This window comes from Phyllostomus discolor, chromosome 5 (assembly GCF_004126475.2).
Source record: "Phyllostomus discolor isolate MPI-MPIP mPhyDis1 chromosome 5, mPhyDis1.pri.v3, whole genome shotgun sequence".
Lineage (NCBI taxonomy): Eukaryota > Metazoa > Chordata > Mammalia > Chiroptera > Phyllostomidae > Phyllostomus > Phyllostomus discolor.
In genome coordinates this window covers 155569159-155595668 of record NC_040907.2, presented here as the reverse complement: position 1 = coordinate 155595668, position 26510 = coordinate 155569159, and the positions used below count along the sequence as shown (strand labels likewise).

Sequence of the window (26510 nt, the reverse complement as noted above, 5' to 3'; positions counted from 1 at the left end):
GGCTGCATGGGCTTTCAGTGTGGCTGCCACACAGGGCCAGGTTGTGTCGTTGTGAACCCCTCTTCGGGGGGAGGATTTGTCCTGTGTGCCCTGAGGTCTCTGAAAGGTTCCGGGCTGAGGGGCCACATGACCCAGTTTCTGTTTTGGAAGGGCAGGGGAGGGAGCTCGGAGCCAGAAGGCCAGCTGGAGGTGGCTGAGGTCCAGCAAGAGATGTGAGTGGCTTGGTCGAGGCTGGGCACCCCAAAGGAGAGGAGAGAAGTAGCTTTGAGATGACTTTAGAGGAACAGCTAAGAAGCCTTGCTGATGGGTTGGAGCTGGGGAAAAGGGAGCGGTCAAGGTTGTGTGGGCGGTGGTCAAGGTTGCCCAGGTTTTGCGGGGGGCAGTCCTGGCCAAGATGGCAGCACCAGCGTGTCCCGGCACCTCTCCCCCAGCCCCCACCTTGGATATCAGCCTGGGGCTGAAAGAAAATGACTTCCGCCCTCCTCCCTGAGATAGCTGAGGACTTGGGCTCATATGAAAGGTGCTTTGTGGAGGGGAGTCGCTGCCATCAGTGTCCCTCTCCAGGAGGCTCCAGGCCCTGGGCACTCTGGCTTCTGGCTCCTGGTTTCGGTGGGGGGCAGGAGGGGCAGCAGCGGGTGGTGGTAGAGGAGAGAGAACACTCGGGTCCATTGAGAGGGAGCTCAGCCCCCCTCCTTCCGAAGAGGTGAGGGGCACTGGTTGTAGGCCTCCATAGGGTCCCTAGCCTAACACCCCATTGCTTGTTGGGCTCCTCCCAACTGGACCTTGGCCTGAGGGCAGAGCCCCAAGCCAGAGCCCTTCCCTGGCAGGAGTGGAGCTGACCCTTGGAGACCCCCCAGGCCCATGCGAACTGACGCACCATTCATCCCGCGTGGGGCCATTGCCCTGAGCCCTGGGCATACCTCCTCCCCCTTCTCCTCCGCAGTTCTTCCGAGGACTGATGTCCACTGAGGAGGCCCCAGATGCCAGGCTGCCTGGCCTCCAGACCACAGTGGGCCTGAGGGACTGGCACGGCCTGAACATGGCATCTGTTCACCTGAATGCCCCTTCAGAAGGCAGGGGAGGAAGCGAGCGGGGTGGGGGTTGGCTGGCAGCTCCAGCCCTTCTCTGCCCGTTGGGGCAGGGCGTGGAGGAAAAGGGCTACACTTCTGGTTCCCCCCCAGGACAGCACAAGGGGCCAGCAGGATTTCAGCTTAGTGAGGATGAATTGGGGCAGATTTCAGGGAGAGTTTCCAAAGTTGCATTGCCAAAGGAGGCTGTGTGACGCCTCAGCTCAACCAGCCCCAGAATGTGATGGTTCCAGTAGATCTGAACTTGACTTTGGGCTCAGACAGATCTGGGTTCTCACTGGGTCTTTCTCTTCAGTGCTCATCATCTGACTTGAACCCCTGTGTCTTTTCTGTGCTGGAGGCATTGCGTTTCAGCACCAGAGGGCTTAGGGCCAGGCAGCCCGGTCAGGTCCTGACTCAGTGCCTCCGTGGCTGTGTGACCTCGGGCCAGCCTTCCGCAGCGTCTCTGCATCTTCGTAATTCCCAGCTGTGAGACACCCACAGCGCTGCTGACAGCCCCGCATGAAATGTTGTCTGTGAAGCTCACAGGAAGCACATGAAGCTTTGGTGATTATTGGTATTGAATGAACTCAAAAAGCCTGGAGGCTTTGGCTGGAAATTAATCATAAAGACTTATTCAAGGGTCTTAGAGTTTGCAAACTGGGGAAAATACTAGGCAAAAACCCAGAAGTGTTCTGAAGAAAGAAAAGTTATGAGTTCTTATTGTAAGAAGTGCATTCTCAAGAACACTCGGTCCTGCATTCTTAGCCCTAGGGCTGGTCCAGGACAATTACCAGTCAGATGTCAGGGGTCTGGGTGATGGATGCCAGGTGGTCGAGAGGATTGTTGTCAGGGGGAGGACCGCCTATGTCTGGCGGTCTGGAAAATGGATTCAGGTGGTCTGAACATGTGAGTCCTTCAGTGAGGTACTGGAGGGTTATCTGGAGGTCTGGGGTATGTCCAGATGTATATGCAGACATTGACACAGGATGGGAAGTTCAAGAAGCTTAAGTTCCCAAGCTAGCGAGAACCAGAATGGAGTCTTTCCTCATGCCTCAACATTCATAGCGTTAACAACTTGAGCAGCTTGATTAAAGCAACTCCGTTTTACATATTCCCCATCTTCACTCTTTCCTCACTAGTATCTGGCTCATCACAAAATGCTGAGCTGCCCCTCCGGGACCCTTTCCATGCATGAGGTCTCATTTCAAGGCTCACTGCTCCAAATGTAGTCTGTGGATCAGCAGCGTGCACACTGTCTGAGAGCTCGTCAGAAATGCAGAGTCTCAGCCCCACTCCGGCCCCACAAAGTCACGGTGTGCAGTTTAATGACATGCGTGGGTGATTGTATGCACAGGGAAGTTTGAGAACCACTGTTCTGTCCAGCCACACGATGAAACATAGTTATGTTTAACAACATAAGCTGCTAAATCTGTATTGGTGAATCAATTTCCAACCTCAGCATAGGTACGTTGGGAGACGAGGCTTCATGCAAGTCGCTTGCTGAGGGCTGGCCTGTCAGCCTTACATCCCTCCTCGTCCCGGAGTCACCTGCCTGTTTCTGGCACCCTGTGGGATGAGGGGAGTAAGTCACAGCACCGCCCTCTGTCCCCCATCACCAGCCCCACCAGGAGGCTGCTTGGGACCCCAGCCACACTCCCTCATCAGCTGTAAGTCAGAAATGCTTTCTCCACCCCCTTCCAAGATGGGGTGAAGTATGGGGCCAAGGCGATTGCCAAGGTTTTTAATTTCAGACGCCTCTCTGATTGGAGATGGCAGAGATTGGCCTATGAACCCTCTGTGGTTTTGAAGATAGCATGGCACGCGGCCAGTTATTGTACCGCTAGGAGAGGAAAAAGGCTTGGGTCTCTGTTAAGGAGTCTCTGGCAAAAGATTAAAACAAAGAACTAGCCCGATTTTAAGGGAGTATCTCTTGCCCTTCTGCATAAAGCACTTACAGACCTCAGCTTCGAAGCGAGGGGCCCCGCGGAGGACAGTTGAGAGCCGGTGACTGATCATTTCATGCCTTCTCTCGTGGGCGACGTTTTCACCCTGGTTTCTTGTTTCTGATCTGAGAGATGCATTTATGACTTTAATAGTGAACATCGGTGCAGAAGGCTTAAGTAAGGTTTGTTCCTAAAAGAGAGTGGAGTAGTTGTTAGCACATGAGCCAGGTGGCCCAGGGATAACGTCTCATGGAATTGGTTATAGGGGAGAAGTTTCAAACAGCTTTCTGCAGAACTGTGTGTGAGGCTTGGGACTTTTAACAGTTGTAAATGAGAGAACATTTCTGTGTAAGCATTATGGCTACTGTTTATGAAGTACATAAGTTTGCCAAATAATGTGCGTGTGCTGACATTGTATCCATGAATGACAGCAACCCCACTTCACAGGTGATGGCTCACAGGCTAGAAGAGGCACATGCTTTGCCCAGGGCCGTCCCGCTGTTGGAAACAGAGCCGGGATTCACACACTGGACCTAACACTTCCAAGCCCGAGCTCTAGGCTGCTGTGTTCTGTCCTGGCAGTGCTTGCTGCAGTGTGGGGTGACCAGAGGTGTACTGCCTGGCGATGAGCAGTTCGAGTTTGATGCAAAATGGTGGGCACGCCACCTATAGCAGGGTGTTTGCATTCCTTTAACCTTGGCTTCAAGTTTTGTATCATGTTTTCTTTTATGATAGCAATTAAAGGTTGACTGGTGTTTTTATTTTTGTTTTTAAGTGTCTGATTCCTACAGTAAAGGTCTAGATTATATCATTCTCTGGTACCTTTCACTTAACCTGTTGTACCTGACTTGAACCAGACACCTACTGGTGGGCACTGGAATTGCAGGCATAGTGCCCAGAAGGAAGTAACTGACTTTCAGAAAGCTGGCTTTGGAAACACAAACCTACAGAGTAATGCTGTCCTGACAATCGTCACAGATAGTGTTTATTAACCCACAGTTCAACAAGGGACTAGAAATGAGGAAGGAGGAAGCCCTCTTTTGCCTTTATTTTTCTGTGTGATCCTAAAATCAGGAAGTTTACATGGGGGGCACCAAGGAGAACCTTAGGAAACAGCACGTGGTTTCACTTGTTTCTCCCTAACACGTGGTGGGAGAGAATTTCTGAGCCTACTTTGGCATCCCCAGTTCCTTCCGCCATGTCTGACAGTTCTTCCTACAACGTCGGGATGGTCTCCTGTGCGCTGTAATAGATTTCCATTTGTTCATCAGATTCCCCCATGAGGACAGGTCATAGCCTCTCTCTGAGCCCAAGTTTCCCCATTATGAAATACAAGGGTTGGTCTTGATGCTGTCTAGGTTTTCTCAAGGTCCCAACATTTTGTGACCTAATAGATATGAAGACCAAAGGAATGAATGTCTAATGATGAAACATCATGCAAAAGGAAAAACATTTTAGGGGATCTGGGGTCTTCTAGGCCCACCTCCAATCCCACCGCATTGGTGAAATGTGGCCGCCTCTGTATAAGGCCAGCTTTGTGTCCTTCCCCACCCCACCCCCCATTTCCTTTGGAAAGCGTAGAAAGCCCCCTTGTCTTGAATGCTTCCCTGCAAAGAGCTCCTGCTGAAAGACTGCACACACAGCCAAGACTTTGACCTTCACCTTTGCCCCCTGACTTACTTGGTAAAAAAGAGTTCTTATCGTCCCCTCTCCAGGTTTTTTGGGGGAAAGTCTAGCTAGGGTTAGCAAGAATGAAATGGAAATATAAATAGAAGCATGGTCTATAAATAACACTGCCCCCAAAGCTGGAGGCATGAATACCGGCGGGGCAGCAGACGGTCACAAATCATGATGGCCAGGACAGCGAGCGAGCCCTGTTCGGTTGCTTTGGTGTCTCTTGGGTGGGATTCTTCAAGGTTGCAGTGGGGCCTGCAGCAGCCCTCTCTCTCCCTCTCTGGTGTCTGGGAGCACCCTCCCTGTGTGTGTCTGAGTGCCTGTCTTCTGTGGAACCTTCGATGTGAACAGACACGTGTGCTGGAACAAAGACATGCGGCCTGGCACCAGACCTGGCCTTCCGTCCCAGCAGTGCGTGACCTGGGGAAATGCAGAAGATGTCTCCAAGGCTCCGCTTCTTCTTTTGTGGTCATGGGGATTGTAAAAAGTGGAGTTTTGGAAGAGCAGGAAACATGCCTTATTTTATCTTGGTCAACAGGATGGTATCTAAGGCCAGATTGCCTGGGTTCTCTTCCCTGTATTACACCCCCCTAGCTGTTTGGCCTTGGGAAAGTTACTTAACCTCTCTGTACTTCAGTTTCCTTGTCAAACGGGAAGAATAATGCTATCTACTTTGTTGGGCTGTTGTGAGATTAAGTTAGTTAACATTTGTAAACTTCTTAAGCCAGTGCCTGGCACATCATGCACACTTATACATCTTATTAAATGAAGAAATTCATATATCCCCCATGTGTAGAGTATCACCTGGCACATAGTAGCTGCTCAACGAATGTGTTGGGTGAATGACTGAATGGGCACCAGACCTGCCCAACTTTCAGTCTGCAAAGAGCATTCAGTAAGATTGTGTGAGTTCTTTCTAAGACCCAAACGAAATTGGCTTATTAGTCTTACCTCCGTGGGTGACAGTTTGGCCGGGTTAAAGTAGGCCCCATTGTCCTTGTTCATCATCTCTGGTTCGAACATGCTGCATTTCGTTTGCCTGGGAGACAAATGTGTGGGCTGGGGTGTCTCAGTAGATAGGAGTGCCGTTTCCGATGCAGTGTCATGCGGCAGAGCCGGGCTCTCTGCACAGCCTAGTACTCGCTGTGCTTGTTAGCATTGGACCCGCCTTTTGGGTAATGCTGACATAGTTCTTCTCAAGCAAAGCAAGCTCTTAAGCAGATACATGATTAGTAATGTAGCATTTTGCTGCATGCAATTTTAAAAATAAATAAAAGAAAAAGAAAAGAAAGCCCACACCTCCTCAAAAGGCAACCTGAAGTGTACAGAGGAGGAAGGAAGAGCACTGAATCAGGAGTCCAGTGCTGAGTGGGGGCCAGGCCTGCCCCAGCTCGGGTGTGTGGTGAGGATGAAACCATCAGCTCTCGGAGCCTCCCCAGATCTGTCAGGTGGGTCAGATCAGCTCAGCCCTTCTCAGCCCCAAAGGTACAGGACGGTCACTCAGGAAGCCTTATTAAAACTGCGGCTGTCCCCCCTGCCCCCATCCCCTTCTATGTAATATTCAGGGGATCTGGGTAACATCAGGAGTTTGCACTTGTAACCAACACCCCAATATCTCTGATTCAGTTCCCCAGGGACTCTCGCTCACATGAGCAGTGCTGGGCCCTGTATCAGAGAGACTGATTGCTGTGTAACCAGTCACCGCCCCCCTCCAATTTAGCAGCTTAAAACAACAATAAACATTTATTATTGTATCTCACATAGTTTCTGTGGTCTAGAAATTCAGGAATGGCTTGACTTTTGATTCAGGAGGTTACAGTCAAGAACCTCCTAAAAGCTGGACTCGACCCCCACCCCCGCCCCCATCTTCTGATCCTTGAGGAAGAAGGGCTTCCGACCCCGGAAGGTGCTCTGTCCCCTCAGGTTAAAATTGTGGTCCCCAGCCTTGTGGGTTCAGGAACTCAAGTGTGTATTTCTGAACTATTGAATAGCTTGAATACACCTGCTTTGCTTTGTGTGGCCCATGTGATCGAAACCCTGTTAGCCATTCAGTCTCTTCTCGCCCACTCCTAGCCCACACCCACACCCTGTAACCTCCCAACACACACACACACACTCACACACACACACACTCACTCACACTCATTCACTGTCCTGCCACATGGACCTTACTGCAGCTTATCAGATGTGCCTCATCTCTCTTATCTCTGGACCTTTGCTCAGCCTCTTCCCTCTGTCTGGAACATTTTTTCCACTTCCCTTTCCTGGCTCATTCCTACCTGTGCCCCTGCCCCCCACTGTGGGCCATGCCACAGGGAGAGGCTGCCGGGAAGCTCTGCCCAGCGTCCCACAGTCCCTTTCCTGAGGGCAGCCTCCCAAGCAGTGGAGGAGCTGAGGCTGCACTGGCTGAATAGGGCCCTTTATTCCGGGCCCCCACAGGAAGGGTGCCGAGCCACTGCCCACCACGCCCTCCACGCCCGCCACACCCGCACCCCGTACCAAGTGGGGACAGCCTGGCCCTGCTGCCGGCGCTGAGTTAACCACACTCTCCGGCCCCGCTCTGTCTGGGTCCTGGAGGGCGAGTCCATTCCTGCCACAGCCCCACTCTGAGCCAGCAGTGTGTGTGTGTGTGTGTGTTTAAATGAGGGGGATGGTCCGGAGCGGAACGTGTCAGCCCACACACTCACACTTCCTTGTCCACTCCGCAGACGTCAGCACAGGGCCACTGTGCGCCAGCGCTTGTGCTGGGCCCTGCGGACACTACAGTAAACGAGACGTCGTGTAAAACATGAGATCTCATGTAAAGAGGCAAGATCACCACAAATCACGGTGAATTCTAGGAGGGAAACAGTCAAGGCCTGGGAGAGAGGGAGGAGTGGCCTGCTAAGGCCTCCCTGTGAGGTGGTGACCCGAAGGATGGAAGGCGTTAGGCGTGCAAAGGGAGACAGGACAGCGTGCACACGGGCCCCGGGGTGGGAGAACTGGCTGTGTCTGTTGCACTAATTGAAGCCCAGCATGGCTGGCGTGGTGAGGTGAGGTCAGAGGAAGGGAGGTGGGAGCCAGGTCCTGCAGGGCCTTGAAGGCCACGAAAAGGAGTTTAGGTTTTTCTTCTCAGTGCACTGGGAGGTCATGGAAAGGTGTAAGCAGTGGTTTCATTTTAAGAAATTATTCTGGTTTCTGGGTGGAAAGCGGACTGGGAAGTGGACTAGGAGTGTGGGTGGGGGAGGGATTGGGAATCAGACAGACAAAAAGTCACCATACAGCTCACGTGGGCTGGGGGCCTCAGCCTCCCCTGCAACAGTGGCGTCTTGTGCTGAGCCCCCCATGTGCCCAGCACTGTGTGCTGTTGCCGATCCCTGTCCCAGCCCTGCAGTCCCGTCGGCACACGAGAGAACTGATGCTCAGGAAGCTTCATGTGCCCAGGACACGGGGTTTTAGAGGCCTGAGAACTCTCAGCTGGGCAGCTTACCCTCCGTTCCCACTGCCAGCAGCTGAATGGTTCTAGATTTCAATTTTATTTTTTTAAAGATTTTATTTATTTATTTTTAGACAGAGAGGAATGGTGGAAGAAAGAGAGGGAAACATCAATGTGTGGTTGCCTCTCACGCATCCCCTACTGGGGACCTGGCCTGCAACCCAGGCATGTGCCCTGACTGGAAATCGAACCTGCGACACTTTGGTTTGCAGCCCGCGCTCAATCCACTGAGCTACACCAGCCAGGGCTGATTTTTTTTTTAACCTTCCCACTGGATCAAGAATAGAAAAGCATAGCTTGAAGGTGAAGTCAGACCAGTGTGATAATAGCTATGCAGGCCAGTGCATAGCTGGCCTTTGCCACTGTCCCACCATTAGTGTACATGCTACATGGGTTTACTAAGCACCTTCCCAGGTGTGCTCAGCCCTGTCCAAGCCCAGCTCCGAATGAGACCACAGCCTGTGCCCTAAGGAACCCCAGTCGCACCCACGTGGTGTTTGTCCCCAGCTTGGCCACTTCTAGTACTGTGGTACTTGATGACAAAGCCTCTCCCTGCCCTGGGGCTGAGGGCCGCCCCAGAGGTCAGTTACAGTGCTCTGCCTGCCTGCCTGCCTCCCAGAGTCGGGCTGGGCCAGCCCACGGCCCCTGCCGACGCACACAGTGCCCTTGTGGCCAGCGTCCTGCTCTGGCTTGACACCTGCTGGGAATCTCTGAGTGCCGGCTGCCTCACAGGCGATTCGAATGTAAGACCTGGGTTGCCTCTGTCCGGCAGTCCATGATCCAAAGTTGATCTCACCTACAGCTAATGAAACCCCTCCCGTCTGTGTCAGGGCCGAAGACCAACCCTGGGTGTTCTCCAGGGCAAGGGAGGATGCGTTGGCAGACTCAGGGGTGTTGTTTCTGGTCACACTGTTCTTCCCGAAGCTACCGCTATAGGTGAGCATTTACCCCTTGTATACGGCAATTAATATACCCACAGTGTGTTCACATTTCATATTTAAAAAGGGCCTTGTTCCAGGAATCCAGACTCACATGTACTCGATTTGCTGCACCCGAATCAAAGCATAAAACACACATTTTTAAGTAAGCCTGGGCAAAACAAAAGCACGTAGCACTAAAATCGATGAGTGTGTTTGTGCAGCAGATGTCACCCAGTCGGTCGGTCTAGGGCTCCCACGCCCACACAGTGCGGAAGCACTGACAACCCCCCGGAATCCGCTCCTTAGCCGTGAGGGTTTCCTGCGGAGCAGGCGATGCCTCGCGTCTGGGTCTGGACGCTGGTGACACGGGTGGCCTCAGTTTGTGAGCGTGCGTTGAGTTATACACACGCCTGTGCGCTTTTCTGCTGGGCATTTATACTTCACCCCCCAAAGCTTTTTTTTTTTTTAATAAAAGAAAGAAAGGAAGGAAGAAATTGTTTGGGTCCCACAGCTCTAGAAGGCTGCTCAAAAAGCCTTCAACTCCATTAGGGTCAGGAAAGATGGGTTAACCTTCGACGTGGTGGTACTAGGTGCTCTATCTCTAGCAGACGGACACCCACCCACAAATCCCACCGACCCCACTGAGGATGGGGGAATGTGCAAGCTTTTGTTCTCTTAGGCCCGGCTCCGTGCACTATGTATGGGAACCTCGAAGCCAGACTTCGGAAGACCATTTTTCCCTCCTAGCCATGTGCTCATTCTTACGATAAGCGTGCTGTGGCTACAGGAGGGTTAAGGTTTTGATCTATGGCGAAACCCCAGTGGGTTTCTGCAGGTTTGTTTTCCTGATGTGTGGGAGAGGAGGTGGGGGGCGGTGCCGCGGAGGGAGACTCTCCTGGGTGAATCATCCGAGAGTGCCCCCAGGTGGGCAGATGGACCGAGTAATCGCTGCCTGTCCTTCGCGTTACATCCTCTGCCCTTCGAGTTGGGCTGGTGGGGGAGGAGCATCCCGCAGAGGAGGGATGGGGTCCATGTGGGAGACACGGTGTGTTTGGGGAGTGTGGGTTTGAACTAGGGAAGGTCGCTGCAGGCTGAGGAGTGTTAGTATTTGGCCATACGTGCAGAAGCCAGGTAATAGACGGGAAGCACTACCATGCTCGGAGTCCTCGTGGCCAACAAGGGGATGGGCAGGGCCAGGTCACACCCCACCTCTTTGACTTGAAACTGTCAGCTCATAAAAGATCCGATTTGCTCAGCACTTATTATGGGCTGGGATCTGTGTTAGATGCTTTTATACACTAGTGCGTCGACTCCTCACAATAGTCCTTTGAGCTAAGCATTGCTATGCCCATGTAGCTATTTGTGGACACTGAGGTTCAAATAGGTTGTGACTTGTCCCATATGACACAACAGTAAATGCCAGAGCCAGATGTACTAGTCAGCAACCTCCTGGTGACAACGATGAGACCCATCTCAATCCTGTGTAAGGGAAAAAAAAGAAATTTATTGGCCTTTATACTGAAAACTCCAGGGAGGATGGTTTCAGGCATGGCTGGATCTAGGAGACCAAATCATGTATCTCTCTAGCTCTCACCTCTGTTTTCTTTTGTTGACTTCATTCCCCGGTAGGCTTTCCCCAATGGTAACGCAGGTATACAAGGAAGCTTCCAAACAACTTGGGGCTTACAATTTACAAGTTAGCAGCCCCTGTAAAAAGAGAGCACTTCTCTTTCTGGTAGTTCCAGCAAACATCTCAGGCTGATTTTCATTGAGCCAACTTGGTCACATGCTCATAGCTGGACTGTGCCGGCGGGTAACCCCAAGAGTTCAGGGTGAGATGTGTCCAACTAACATCGTACAGGCTGAGAATGAAGGAGGGGTGGTTCCTCAAAAGAAAACTGGGGCACTGTAATAAAAATGCTGACAGGCAACACCCACAGATGCCTGTCGTGCTAGACTGAACCAGAGGCGGGTTCTTGGCGTGGATCTCAAAGAGAGATCCGTGGGAGCCAGGGCGCAGGGCATGGAGGGAGGACCCCTGGGCTGTGCACCTTCCCCATGGAGACCATGTCCTTCCAGAACCTGCACATGCCCACTTCCTTAGCACCCAGACCTCGCCCCAGCCGTCCCCCAGCCAAAATGGCCCTTTTTCTCTCTTAGTTCAGGTAAAGGGCAAGCAAGCCCTGCTACTGCAGGCAAGACGCAGGATTGGGTGGCAGAGTGTCATCCGAGCCTGGCACAGTGCTATCGATAGCAGGAGAGTCATTGCAGCTCTGTCAGGGTCTGAAAGCAGGTGAGCAGGTGGCCTGCCATCCCCAGACTGCAGCAGGTCAGAGGTCTTACAACTGTGGAGAGCTGTGGGGGTGGAAGACTGATTAGTCCTCTCCCCTCCCCACGGGCACTGCCTGTGCCTGGTCGGCCTGGCTCGGCCTGTGTGGGCTGCTGCAACACAGCATCGCAGACCGGCTGGCTCGCGGACAGCAGCACTTCATTGCTCACTGTGCGGGGGCTGCAAGTCCAAGATCACGGTGCCGGCCTGGGCAGGCGAGGGCCCTCAGCGGGGCTGCAGACTTCTCGCTCTGTCCTCACGTGAGGGAGGGTCAGGGAGCTCTGTGGTGCCTGTTTTATTTCTTTTTATAAAAAATGGAGACATTTCTTGAAGAAGAGACAAGACGCAAGGAACATCGTACACAGGACATCTCCGCCTCAGTCTCTGTGGTGCCTCTTTCCCAGGAGCACTAAGCCCCTTCTCGGAGACTCCACCCTCATGACCTCATCATCCCCCAAAGCCCCGCCTCCAAACACCTTCCCATTGGGCATTAGGATTTCACCCTATGACCTTTGAGGGGGCAGAAACCTTCACAGCGCACCCACGTGCATGCCCATCACTTTGGGGGGGGGGGGTGACAGCCCTCCAGTAACCCTCACATGTTTCCTCCGATTTGTCTGGGAAATTCGTCTCTTCCCTCTCAGATGCGACGTCAGCCAGCGAGGACCCCGCCACCCAACATTCACTCTGCTCACAGGTCTCATAACATGCCCCTCCCCTTCAGGGTCCTGAGACCCCCGACCCACTCTGTCCACGCAGTGCCCCATCCCTCCTGGGGGCACAGGCAGCACATTCATGACACCCAGCTCTGTGCCAGGCATTGCCAGGGGCAACGGGGGCACAGAGAGCTGTCCCCAACCTCAGAGCAGCTGCAGCTCAGGAGCACCAGACCCCATCAGGTGCCTGCCAGTCCTGCAGACTCTCCCAGGACCCCCTGCGATGGGTTGAATAGTGGCCCCCAAAAGATATGTCCGCAGCCTGACCCCTGGAACTTGAGAACAGAACGTTTTTCAGCGGAGTCTTTGCAGGTGTAATTAAGTTAAGGATCTCGAAATGAGATCATCCTGAATTAAACCCAAAGGCAAGTGTCCTGGTAACAGAAGGGCAGAGGGGGTTGGAGACCAGACACAGAGGGGCAGGCCATGTGACGCTGGTGGCAGAGATTAGAGCCAGGCAGCCCCAAGCCAGGGGACTGCTGGAGCCACCAGACGCTGGGAGAGGCGGGGAGGGACTCTCCCCCAAGCCTTCAGAGGGAGCACCGCCTGCTGACACCTTGATATCACCTTCTGGCCTCACAACTGTGAGGGAACGAGCTCCTGTTGTTTTAAGCTGTGCAGTTTGTGGTATTTTGTTACAGGAACCCCAGGAGACACACACCCCCCACCTTCGTTTTTGTTCTCAGCTCCGATCAGATGGGCAGGAGTGCAGTTTGTCGGACAGGCCCCTGCACCATGCGGTCTGCAGCCTCTCCCGTCTCTTAGGCGAGTCCCCTGTGATGCTCCAGGCTGTCTGGGCTGCCCCGAAGGGAGAAGGTCAGGAACACCTGTGTCCTCGGAGGCCAGCGTAGCTGGGGACAGCTGGCCTGGGCATGGAGTCGGGCCGGGGGCTGGAAAGGTCAGACAGGGCCCTGGGGATGGCGGCTCCCTGGCAAATTCTCCGGGACAGCAGGAGAAGGAGCGCGAGAGGGGGTGACTGCCAGAGGATCCGGGAGGCAGGCGAGGGAGGGTGCAGCAGGCTCGCAAGGAAGGCTTCGTGGGGAGGGACTCAGGGTGGGACAACCCTGCCTGTGGACAGGGAGGGAGGTGGGTGGCCAGGCCCGAGGGCACTTAGAAGAAAGCCGAACTCCTTTCTCTGGCGCACAAGACTCCTACGCAGCCCCTCTTCCGTCTCCTGACTTCGCTCTGCGGTGGCCTCAGGCAGAGAGCTGCCTCGGCCCAGAGTTCTGCCCGACCGGCTGCTTCTCCTCTGCACAGTCTCTCCCGCCCCCAGGCACGCCCCTTCCCAAGACCCTCTTTTATTCTCTCTCTTTCAACTTTTATTTTTTATTTTATGTGCTTTCCATTATGCTTTGTTAAGTTTTTCCGTTACATTATACAATACAACATTATGTAAGTTTCAGGTTCACAACATGGTGATTAGACATTCACGTACCTTATAAAGTGATGTCGCCCCAATAGGTCCAGTGCCCGTCTGACACCGTACAGGTTATGGCAATATCATTGACTATATTCCCTGTGCTGTACTTCACATCCCCATGATTGTTGTTATAGCCAGCAGTTTGTACATCTTAATCCTTTCCCCTGTTCCACCACCCAGTCCCCCTCCCATCTTGTGTTTTATTCCCCACACAGAGGTGGGGGGAGACATGTGGGACCGAACTACTTACTAGATATGGAATTGTGTGCTGTGTCCCTTCCATGTACAGCCCCCCTGCCCCACACTCATAAACACCTTGAGAACAGGGTGCCCACGTGTCTCCTTCACTGCAGTGGCCCTGGCACCTGGAACAGGCTTCAGCAAGACAGGGCTGGAGGGATGGAGGAATGGCAGGTATTCCAGGTGGCCGAAAAAGCAGGGAAGAGGGAGTTACAGGAGGATGTGCACATCCACACTGTGGATCATGAAGAGGCGAGGCTGCCCAGAACAGATCAGCTGGGACGGACCAAAAGAGACCCTGAGCCCAGCCCTCCTGTTACCCCCTGCCCCACCATGTAGCCAGTGCTCTCTTGTCGCCCCCACACAGGGAGGGCTGCCTGCCCATGTGCAAGGACATGTACCTGATCTGCGGAGGTTCCTCAGACCCTGCCTGGCTGGGGCAGGTCTGTGCGTCCTGGGCCCCTGTTCCCTGCTTCTGCCCAAGGAGCCCAGTGGGTACCACAGATCACAAGAAGGACCCTGGAGGCTGTGGTGGGCTTAGGGGTTTAACTGTTCTCAGAAGCTTCAGACTCTTCTTTATTCATTTCACTGTATCAGTCAGAAGGATCTAGGTCCTCTCCTTTCACCTTCTTGACATAATTCATTCTCTAAAAGGAAATGCTAGGACTCATCAGGTACTGCTCAGGTGCCTCATTCAGTGCTGGTATTTGGGGGAAAGAGGGAGAAACACCTCTGCCCCCCCAAGCACGTGAACCTGCCCGAGTCAGTGCCCCACCTGTGTGTCCTGGCCCTGAGTGGGCACTTGTGGTGAGAAGATCAGGCCAGATTGGGGGGATGCAAAGATCAACCTCCCCCAGGTGATGCGCACCCAGCTGTAAGAGTGAGCATCCCCCAGTCCTGCTGGGCTGGCAGCTGCCCAGCCAGGGCCGGAGGAGGGGGCTGGTGAAGGGTTATGTTCAGGACAGGCAGGTTTGCTGTTTCAGGGGCTCTTTCTCCCCAAAGTCCACCAGACACTGGTTCACCCCTGCTTCCCTGCCTCGCTGGTTCATTCATCCCTTCTCGGTCATTCACCCATTCACACTCCTCCGTCCACTCACTCACTCGGTCATTCACGGCATACGACAGGCAGAGGCCCCGGGAGGGCCGCCAGCACTCCGCGTCCCAGGGCACAGCCCATCCTCCATGGCTGTTGACTTAATTCCACATCAGCCCCTGAGGCGGCTGTCCCCCAGGCCCCACCCAGCACCCGGCAGGGAGGAGAGGCCCATCGCGTGCCCACCACACAGTCTGTAAAATCCTAAGTCCTCCCCATACCTCTCAAGGCGAGATCAGAGCCCAAAGAACTGTTTGAATTCATGCCGTCTGTCTCCCCCTCACTCTCCGAGCTCCAAACCCCCAGGCTGAAAGGCCGACTCAGCCACTTGATAGACGTGTGAGTTCAGATAAGTCCTTCAGCCTTTGGGCCACCATCTCCTCCTGGGCAGAGTGGGGTTAATGAACATACTTGCTTGAAAGTCGTGAGGATTAAGGGGAGAACCCAGTGGAAAGCTCCTAGCATGTGCCTGGCAAGGAGTCAGCCCTTAGCTACTCTGGTCACTTGTCTCACACCTCTGCTCTCTCAGCACCATCCTCCCCACTCAGTGAATCAGAGGGCCTTCGGAGGAGCAGCTGTGGAGCCTGGGCCCTTGAGTCTCCAGATGGGAATCCAGAGAACCCAGGGGCCGAGGGACCTGCTCCAAGGTCACACAGCCAGCCAGCACCTGGGCAGGACTTGAACCCCAGGACTCCAGCCAAGGCCCCTGCTCCTTCTGCTGGTTCCGTCCTCTGAGCCCAGCCTGTAGCGCCGGGAGAGGGGGCCTCCCTTTACCTGCTTGGACCCAGTCGGGCTTGGCAGCCTTCTTCTCGGCTCTCAGAAACCAGTTACGTCCTGAGGTCTGTTCCGTGCCCCACGTGTAATCTTCCCTATGGTGCTTATCATATTTCTGGGGCAGCATCTGCCTGGCTTTGAAGACTCAGACGGGAGCCTGGCCTCACCATAAACGGCCTGAATTACGTTTACAAGCGGCCTCTAATGCCCTGTGGTCTCAGCTTCCTTAATGGGGATTTTCCTCCTCCTTTCTCTCTCTCTCCCTTTCAATACGGTCACCGGTTTGGCTTTCAGATTGCGGTTTGGATTCTTAACAGAGAAGTCAAGGTCCTAGAATCCCTTCCAGATCGTCCCCCACTCTCCCCCCTCCAGCCCCCACTGTCTGTGCCAAAGCCCCAAGAAAAGAAAACGTTGCTCCTGTCGGGATTTCAGCGAGAAAGAGAGAAGCCCCGTGGGGATTCCAGAACAGCCAAGAAAGGGCTTGGACAGAAATTCTCTGCCTCCGCACCTGAGCAGCACACCCAGGAGCCTTGTGGGGGGAGGGGAGGGGCCCCTCCCAGAAGCACAGCTGCCTTACCTGCAGAGGGGTCTCTGGGGCTAGGTGGGTGAGGGGCCCTCCCACCTACCTCCGACCCCACCCACCCACATCCATCCCTTTTCAGAACCTTCTGCACCTTCTGGGAGCCTCAGTTGTTTGGGGTTTTTTTGCACCTTAATTTTTTAATGAATATTGCATATAAGATCACTGCATTCCTTCATCTTCTCAATGGTTTCTTCCTTGTATTGACCCTTTTTCTTTCCTGCTTGGTGAGATTTGGTTTTCTGTTGGGGACCTCGTGGTGGTCTCTGTCCAGCTTCGGTCTGGGACAGCCACCTTGCAGGAGCGAATGCCCAAAGAGCGGTTGTACCGTTTGTACCGTTAGCTTTCTCCTGAGGCTCTCGTTCCTGAGACCACACCTTCTTCCTGTGAGCCCGGACTGCTTCGCGGTTTGCCACCCTCTGTAATGTCCTCACACATCCCGAACTTCATCATCCGTTCGGATGGGCATGGATCAAACCCTGTACTTCTGTCTCAGTTCTTTGGAAAGAAGGGAAGCCGTAATCTCCCTGCAAATGTGGGAAGGTGCACTGAAATGCCTTTTGTGGTTCTTGCTGTAGTTAGAAGTCCCAAAGGGATGGAGCTCCGTTTTGACCGCTGGTGCTTCAGCAATTGTTCTTTGACTTGTTTGTTGCTAGTTTCATCCCGGCAGATGGATCTGGCCATATGTGATCTATATATCTATATTTATATCGATATCTGTATCTCGAGATACCAAACTTAGGGGTTTGGCCTGTCTTGAGTTGGGGGGTCTAGGAGGGGGACCTAGTTTGTCTCTCCCCACACCCTCCTTCCCTTTTTGTCCCCCCACAAGACAAGAAGGGGCAGATGCCATTTGGGGGGAATGGTTAAGTCACATTTTATCTCCCTTCAGAAGGAGTGCAGGGCAGAGCCAGCTCTGTGCGCCCCAGTCCCTCCTGTGGCCTCCTTTGGTTTCCTCTGCTTCTCTGATGCCTCCATCCAGTTTCTGTGAGATTCCGTGTGACTGCCAGGGTCACTGGGTCTGGGTGAGCTCCAGCTCTGAGGGGTGACTGGCGTGGGGCGAAGGTGCAGGAACTCAGCCCCAGAGCCGCCCGTCACTCTGCCCGTCCCGAGAGTGGGCTTTCTCATGCTATGCGTTTATGTTTGCATGCCGCCCCCATGGCTGCGCACATGTGCTCCTGCAACACGCAGGCAATAAAGCGACCGGCAGCCAAAAAAGGGTGGGAGGCAAAGCGGCCAGGAATACCAAATCTGTGACATCTTCCCCCAAGAAAAAGCGGCCGTCTCCAGTGCCCTGATAAATCGCGTTTTATCTCCTTTCAAAAGGAACACGTGGTCCAGCCTATTTATCTCGGTGACAGTGTCCAGTCCACAGAGTGTCATCCCTCTCCTGGGGAGGTGGCCCCTTTGCCTGGCCTCGGAGAGAAAGGGAGGAAGGAGAGCTTGAGGGAGGGTCTCAGAGAGGAACGTGAGTGGGCCAGCAAGTGCCCACCGGGCGCCTGCTGCAGGCAGAGCCCTGCGCCAGGTGGAGTGAATGGTGCTGGGAGAGGAAGGCACTGCAGACGGTGGCCTCCCGTCCACACTGTGTGTGGAGAGATGAGCGGCACACATAGGACACCAGTCTCACGCAGCGTGATGCCTTAACTACGTGTTCCCCTGGAGCAGGGCTGCTGACCAGAGCCTGTGGTGGCAGGGAAGTCAGGGAGGATGGCTGTCGCAGCCGCTGTCAGTACCCCCGCCCACCCCCCCCCAGGCCCCCTTACCACTCACCTCTGCCTGCCAGAAGCTGTTCCTGGGAGCAACTGGGAGCTTTGTTCTAGCCACAGGGGACACACTCAGCTAGAGGTGCCACGGAGTTAATGCGCTTGGAAGCGCAATGACAAGCCAGGGGGTGGTGGGTATAGACGTGAGCCTCCTCGCCCTCGATGGGCAGAGCTCTGAGGTGTGGTCTGCACGATGCCCCCAGGTTCCCCAACAGAACTACGCTCTGGAGACCCACAGTGATCAACGGGCTCTGGAATCCTTCCTCCCCTTCCCCGCCTTCCTTCCCCATCCCCCTGCTGGTGCTTCCCAGGGTCACCTCCCAAATGGACGACTTGCATTCCTTCGACCTCTAGTTTCAGGGTCTGCTTCTGGGGAAGCAATGCCTTTCGTTGTACTTCAGCTGGGCCTTGACGGAGGGAGCTTAAGTGGATCACCCTGTGGTCTACAAGTTTGTTCACATGCAGTGGCGGTTATCTCTGTTAGAACTCCTTTAATGCAGGTGATGAAAATCCACCTCCAGCTAGTTTAAATAAAAAATAGTTGTCTTGCTTTATACAAGTAAAAGCACCAGGGAAACCCTGGGTTCAGGAACACCTAGATCCAGGTGCTCAAATGATGTCAGAGCGATCTGCCCTTCACTGTCTCTCGGGTTTGCTTTTCAGGCATCAAGAAACACTTATTGGGCACAAATCCTTTCTCTCAGTTGGCGTCCTTCTTAGGCAACAATAAAGATGGCTGCTAGAAGCTCCAGGTTTTCTTTCTTTCTTTCTTTCTTTCTTTCTTTCTTTCTTTCTTTCTAAATTGATTTGAGAGAGAAAGGGAGAGAGAGAGAGAAAGGGGAAAAGAGAGACGGTGGGAGGGAAATATGGATTTGTTGTTCCACTTCTTTGTGTATTCACCAGTTGATTCTTGTGTGTACCCTCACCGGGGATCAAACCCACAACCTTGGTGTATCAGGACAACGCTCTAACCAACTGAGCTACCCAGCCAGAGCTAGAGTTTATATTCTAAAATGTAATGACTGTAAAACAACTTTGCATTCATCTATTTGTTATGGTTGAATTCGGCTAGCCCAGCGGAGCCTTCTGGGAAGGTTCGAGGGTCTGAACTTTCTGTAAGCCTTTCCCATTCCTGTCAAAGGGTCTGTCAGCCCGGCTGAGCAGCGGCCTGGACGGCGGGAGGCTGTGCATCAGAGAGGCTGGGGAGCCGTCAGGCTGGGCCAGCCAGGCCCCTTGGCATTGGCCTGTGACACCCTGGAAATAGCCACCCACCTAAACTAAGAATAGGAACTCCTGCCCGGCTGGCAGGAACTAATGCCGATTTCTCAAGAAGGGACGGGCCTGAAAACAAAACACAGCGTGTGGGCTGGGCCATCCTTTGTATTTATTTGTGAGGCCTCTCGGGAGCTGCGCCCACGTCTGGGATGGATCCCGCCATTTGACCCACACAGGAGACCTGGACAAGATGGCAGCCTCCAGGGCTCCTCCTCTGCCCGAGAGGGCCTGGGCTCTCAGATTCGGGTGCCTCCTGCCCTCTGAAAGAGGTGACTGTTTTGACAAGGAGCAGGAGAGGTGGCCAAGGGAGAGGGGACTGAGGCGGTAGGGGTCCAGGCCCCTGTGGCAGCGTTACCTGGAGTCACCTGGCTCACGAGCATTTCTCTTCCAGGCAAAATCCTCTTCCGGAGAAGCCACATCCGGGACGTAGCCGTGAGGAGGCTGAAGCCCATCGACGAGTACTGCCGGGTAAGGCTGCATCCGGGCTTTCGGGCGCTGGGGGGCCACCTCATGTGTCCACCTGTGAAGGGAGGCGGTCTGTACCGACCCCTCTGCTGCATGCTGGAGCCGGTGTCTCCGGGCCAGAGGGCTGGGTACGGGTGTCCCTTGGGGCGGGGCCGCGCCATGACTGGGCCGCCCCACGACTGGGCCACCCTCTTGTGGGGCAGGACGGCATCGGGCTCACACCTAAGCCTCCACTCCTTTTGAGACATGTCCATGTTTACAAAATGCTGTTTTAAATCACTTCCACTGGCTTGGGAGCTCGGTGAAGGGGCTTCCTACCGAAGGGATTCTGTCTGTTGTGGCATTTTGCTGGGCGTAGGAGAACTGTTGCTTTGAATTCCTTTTGGGATGTTGTTGGAATTGGTTCTGAGTTCAAGAACGTTCGAAATGCATTATTTGTTTATTCACAGAAGTCTTGATAGGTACAGATGTTCAGGGACACATCTTTATAGATGCAAATGTTCTTGTACGTACACGCGTGCACACACACAGCACACGTGTGCACGTGCATTAAAACGGCCAAAGCCAGGAGCAGATTTGAGCATGAGCATGAATCGCAGGGCCCAGGGCCCCTGCAGTGAGAGTGAGAAGTCTCTGGGTAGTTTGAGCTCCTCACTAGCTTCTGAAACTTGGACAAGCTACTTAACTTCCTGGAGCCTCCGTTTCTGGACCTGCCCTGCAGGGAGGAGAATAGTACCTCCACAGGGGGTGTGCCAAGGATAAAATGAACTGACACATTAGAGGCACAGAGGAAGCATTCAGCAGATGCTGCATTTTTGTTACTGTCAGTACAAGACAGGAAAATTGAGTGTTATCACTGGGCTTCACTGGCTTTAACGGAGATGGAATCTCTTGGTTAAATGAAAGCTACCGTGGAGTTGGACTCAAGGATCTTGAGGCGAGGCAAGTGGGGTGACGTTTTGTTGTGAGTGCCCGTATCGGAGCTGGGGCCGGATCCCACCGCCCCACCTGCTAGCTCTGTGACTTTGGGAGAGTTACTTCACCTCTCTGAGCCCCAGTTTCCTCATCCATAAAAGGGGAGTGAAAACAACTCTTCCACAGGGTTCGTGAAAGGGGTTGAGTAAGAGAATGTCCATCCCAGGGTTTGTCACTCTGAGATACCCTGTACCCCACAGAGTGGTTACCATAAAGTTCCTGTTGGCACTACTATTTGGTAACTCTCAATCACTGTGTTTGACAATGAAAATGCTTAAATAAGAATCAGGTTACACCCTGGCTGGTGTGGCTCAGTGAATTGAACGCTAACCTGCGACCCAAAAGGTCACCAGTTCGATTCCCAGTCAGGACACATGCCTGGGTTGTGGGTCCGAGTCCCCAGTTGGGAGCATTCGAGAGGCTCCCTCTTTCTTCCTTCCTTCCCCTCTCTCTAAAAAGAAATAAATAAAATCTTTCTTAAAAAGAGAACCATGTTGCTACATTTAATAGCTGGTGCTCTCAAGCCTGCAGGAAGACAAGCACTCCCACGCACTCTCACCTGAGTCTGAGTTCCGTGACTGCGCAGGTTACCCTGGTCACGTTTTCTGCCTTAACCTGCAAGGATGGCCCAATGATGAATTCCCTTAAACCAGAAGCTCCTTTCCTTCAGGTCAGTACGGGCAGACCTTGGAGGTACTGTGGACTCGGCTCTAGAGCATTGCAATAAAGCAAGTATCGTAATCTCTTTGCTGGTGGAGGGACTTCCCTCCAGTTTGTGAAAAAGGCAACATCTATTCAGCTTGATATAGAGTGAAGCACAGTAAAAGGAGGTGTGCCTGTATTCATCTTTCTTTTTAAATGGCATTTGCCGTTTCCAGTTAAATTGATGGCTGCGGCCTGAGCTTCGATTTCTCTTTATTTCTTCCCCAAGAAGTTAAATCAATGGGCCAAGCTAGTGGAGGAGGGGACTAAAGGCAGGAAGAGGCGTCTTCCAGCCAGGACTCACGGCTCATGTTGGCCTCGCTGGCGGAGCCCAGGCATCCGCAGTTGGCCTCTGTGAGATCATCTAGAAACCGATAACATCTTATCTCCCGGGAGCAGGCTTTGAATAGGATTCCTGAATCAGGATGAGATCCAGGGGCACTCTGGGGCCCCGGGTGCTGCTGCTGGTGGCTGAGGGCACTGGTTAAGTGGGGTCTGCAGGAGTGGAGCCTCCTAACCTGATTAGCTCAGACGAGGAGGACTCAGAGCCAGGCGACAAGGGGCGATGTCATGGGGTCACCAAGCAGTCAGACATCTTCCAGGCCGTGTTTGCCCTGAGAATGGTGGGGGGCAGGGCAGTGCAGAAGCGACCTTTAATTCTGCTGAATGAGAAAGTTGAGGTCTGTGGTCCAATTGTCTGAGACCTGAGAATGACCTTGGAATGCTCATTAGGGATACGGCAATAACGGTCCATGTTCACTGCCACTCAGGGTTACATTTCACAGCTCTGCCACCCAATAGCCCAATCTATGGCCACTCAGGATCCAGCATTTTGCTCAACATCACTGCTTCCCACAGCAGAGTCCACGGTCAATGCCATGTATATTCCACTCCTTGGCCAGCCCTGCCCTTGTCCGTGCCTGTCCTTAGAATCTCTGGGGTTTCTATTCGCAAGGCCCTGCATCGGCAGCTCTGCTGGGCAGGGCAACATCTTCTTCCTTGGACCTGCCAGACCACGTGCGTGCCGAGTCCAGGGTTTGCTGGGGATTCTCTTCCGCCCGAAACCGTGAGGCTGGCTGTGCGCACAGAGCAGCCAGCTCCTCTGCTGGGACGCAGACGTGGAAAGTCTGACAGTGCTGGGGACCTCCCCCCTGCCCTCGCCGGCCAGGCAATCCCCCCGCCTCTGGGTGATTTCACAGCCCACGCCTCAGTGTTCATTTGAAACACACAGGCAGCAGGGTGGGTGAGCGTCATGGAAAACCTCCCGAGTGCCAGCCAGCGATTGTTTTATGTGGCACTCGAGGGCCAGGTGTCTGTGAAGAAGGGCTCCAAAGGCATTCCTTGGACTCCATAAATTAATGTAATGGGCGACATGGTTATGTGGCTCGTATTTAATGGTTCCGCGGCCTCGACAAGTGAAAACTTTCATCTCACTAACACGCATGAGCAATACGTTAGGGGCTTGGACCAACGATTTTACAAGAGACGTCCTCTGCTCCTTCCCTGCCTGTGAAATACGTGTGTGCAGTATTCGTCTGGGGGATAATATAAGCATCCCTGGGGTGGGGACGTAGGGGAGATGAAAGTGTTTGAGAACCATCAGTGCCCCCTTGGCCATGTTTGTGATGTTTATGCAAGCCTCTATTTCCTGGTGGGCAAGACAGATTTTTTTTGCTGTCTAAGATGCCGAGCTTGTTTCTATTATTCTGCTGTCAGCAATAGACTTGCTCTCGGGATCAGTAGCTTTCTCTGTGGGAGGGGGGAGGGGTGGGTTGTATCTAGACAGGGTCAGGACTCCGGACCCAACAAGGGGGTCAGCCTGTGAAGGGTAAGGACCCCCCCACCTGACCCTCCACCTCCCGAGGGCTCATTCATTTTTACCCTCGCTTCGTTTCCAAGCAGAGGCCATTACTGGTGGTGGTTCTTGGTCCCAGGTACTCTCCCTCCCACCGTGGGAATTTCCCGCCATGGCCCGTCACTGGTTCTCATTAATAAAGAGAAAGGTTCCTGTTGCAATCCAGACGGACTCCTGTGAGAGGCACCCAGGCTCCCTGGCGTGCCCAGTCCCAGCTGGGGCAGTCACTTTGTGGCCAATGGGGAAGGCTGAGGCAGAGAGCCAAGATGGGTCCCTCCCTGCCTCCCTGGTGCTCTGCCCCTCCAGGGGAACCCAGTGGGTAGAATCTCTTCATCTGCTCTGGTCCAGACAGACGCAGGAGAAGGCGTTTCCAGCCTGTCCCTTCCTTTTTAAAGGCCCTCGGAGGAGCCCTGTGGTCCACAAGAACCTCTGAGCAGCTCGGCCAGGCCCTCTGTGGGGTGCTTCCAAGTGCTGCTCAGGCTGAGCCTCCCACCTCTCACCTCCACGCCCTGTGGTCCAGGCTGCCGGAAGTGTGGCCATCCCCAACCAGCCGGACCCCTCAGGCTTCGGCCCCTTGGCCTGAGCCAGCCCCTTGCCTGGGGAAGCAGCCAGCTTCCATGGTGCCCCTCCCAGAAGCCTCCTGACTCCCTGGGGACAGTTGGCCACTCAGTCCATCTCTTCCGCTCCCCAGAAAGCCCTGTGCATGCTGCCACATCACACGCTTGTTCCCCGTGGGAGGGTGATTTCTGGGCATCCATCTTCTCCAGACCAGGAGCCCCTGGAAGGCCACTTTCATTATCTTTGTGTCTTCACGAGCCAGCAGGAAGTGTGGCCCCACGTGGGTGTCCAGTCCGTATCTGAGGACAGGACGCAAAGACCACGTACAAGCAGAGGAAGCCCCTGAAGAGGGTGACATGTCCCCGAGGCCCCAAGGTACTAGGATACCTTGTGAAATGGCTTAAATGGCAACCGCAAATTAGACACTATTTCCGTTTCAAAAGGATTTGCTGCCTAAGTCCTTCAGAAGGAGAGCTTGTGTGTTTGAAATACTCTGGTTTATAGAAAGTCAGTGAGCCCCCAGCTCCCTAAAAGGTGATTTAAGAGGAACAGCCAGGGCAGAGTAGAGGCACCCCCAGGAGTGGGAAGGGGGGCTGAGAGTCGGGGGCCAAACGGGCAGAACTCCACCCCCCACCACACACCTCCACTCCACCCAGAGTCGTTAGGCTTTTACCTGTAAGATGTCCATTGACCAGAAACCGCAGTGATGCTGCGGAAAAGAGGAAAATGTTTGATCCTGAGTGAAAAGCAGGGCGCCCACCACCGTTTTGCTGAATGTAGAGTTTTGCATTTTGTCCCAGGACAGGCGTTACCCGGATCTGTGGGGTTCGTGGCAGGGTTCGTTTCGAAGCAGAGGGTCTGAACACAGCCTGGCTAGGGCCCCCTCCCACGCTGCTCCACTTGCAAAGGCCAGCCGGCCCGGCCCACTGCCTCTGGGCTTGCTGCTGACTCGCTCTGTGGTCTTGGGAAGTTACTTAACTCTCTGTGCTTAAGTTTCTTCTAATGCAGAAGTGGAATCATAGTCAGACCCATCTCTTGGAGGTAATGTGGTGATTAAATGAGGCAGCGCCCTAAGAGGTCATTATGACTCATAAAGGCTGTTCTGAATATGGCCCCGTGGGTTTCTTTCCTGCAGGGCTGCTCGGAGCCTTCGCTACGATGGAGAACCTGGTGATCTCCCAGACTGGGGGTGTGGGGGACTCTGCTAGACCAGAGGGGGTCTCCCAGACCAGAGCGGGGGGTCTCCTAGACCAGAGGGGGGCTCCAAGGCCTCCTTTCACATGTGCCCACAGAACTCATCTTACCTCCCTAAGCAGGTGTTCCAGGAGGTGTGGTGTGAGATTCCAGAGCCAGTCTGTTTTGTCCTTAGAAGAAATGACAGAGAGGTGAGGTGAGCCACCTGAGGTGGCGCAGCAAGTGTATATGGGCAGGACTGAAACTGGAACCGACACCTCTGGACTCCGCTTCCAGTGCTCTTACCAGCGTGCCTCACTGCCGTCACCTGTGGACTGCTAGGGACGCGGACAGCAGTGCCACAGCTGACGTTGGCAGGCACTGTGCTGGGCTCCTCGTGCTCATGGTCTCACTTAACCTGCAGACAGGTGGTGCCACGTCAGACCCACTGCACGGAGCTCAGAGAGGGCGAATAATGCACTCAGCGTCACACAGCCTGTGAGCGGCAGAACCAGGGCCCTGTCTGTCTGGCCCTGAGGCCCTGACTTAACCACCCCCTGGCATACATCTTGACTGTCCAATGGCGGACTCTTCGGCCTGAGCCAGGACTGGTGCCCCAGCAGTACCCGTGTACAGGCCCCCACCTGCTCTTTTCAGAGCGGCTGGGGGTGGGGGTTCCCCGGCTCTGGCACTCGTCCTGAGCCCAGGCCTCCAGGACTGCTCAGCACCGGCTCTCCTGCCAAATGATTTTGGCCAGAGATGGGTTTGGCGGCGGCTCTGATGGGAGTTGCTCCGAGCTGAGAGCCTCTTGTCAGCCTGAAATCGGGACGAGCCCTCGATGTGGCTCCCCTCGGGCTCCCTGTTAAATAAAGATGTCTGCAGTGGCTCCACCGAAAGGCCCCTTTGTCTGCGGCCCTCGTGGCCCACGTGTCCGCTGCCCCCAGAATGCCGGTCTCTGTCGGCATGAAGAGCTGCTGTGTTCGCCACTGGTGCTGGGGGAGCCTCGCCTGGCCGGGGTCTGCGCCTGGATGGGGGGCGGTGCTCCAGGCCGCCTGGAAGCCTGCCCTGCACCCCCGCCCTGCCCTGGAAGGGAGGTGACCCCGGCAGCGACTCTGCACACAGTCCGGTCCCTGGTTATGGGTTCCTCCTGCCTCCTGCCCACTGCTGCCCATGAGTGCTCCCTCTGACACCCGCCTGCCTCCTGCCGGGAGCACCTGGTCTGCACACGCCTGAGGCCCACGCCTCTGTCTCTGTCTCTCCCTCCATCTCTCTGTCTCTGTCTCTGTCTCCATCTCAGTCTCTCTCCATGTCTCTATCTTTCTGTCTCTCCTTCTGTCTCTCTGTCTCTTTCTTTGTTTCTCCCTCCATCTCTCTGTCTCTGTTTCTGTCTCTGTCTGTCTGTCTCTTTCTTTGTCTCTCCTCCAACTCTCTGTTTCTGTTGCTCTCTTCTGCCTCAGTTTTCCTTTCCTTTTCCTTCTGCCCTTCCTCGGGAAGGAGACAGCACATCCCA

The 26510-nt window shown here is 54.3% G+C and overlaps 1 protein-coding gene across 5 annotated transcripts in view; it reads left to right on the top strand.

The window, feature by feature from the left end:
• The window catches only part of SH3PXD2A (SH3 and PX domains 2A), a 224141-nt gene that overhangs the window by 87223 nt on the left and 110408 nt on the right, over positions 1-26510 (top strand). For all 5 annotated transcript variants that reach the window (XM_028511893.2, XM_028511891.2, XM_028511892.2 and 2 more), the window contains one exon: positions 19664-19740. In XM_028511893.2, the coding sequence (XP_028367694.1) occupies positions 19664-19740 (77 nt within the window). The remainder of the gene's footprint in view (positions 1-19663; positions 19741-26510) is intronic.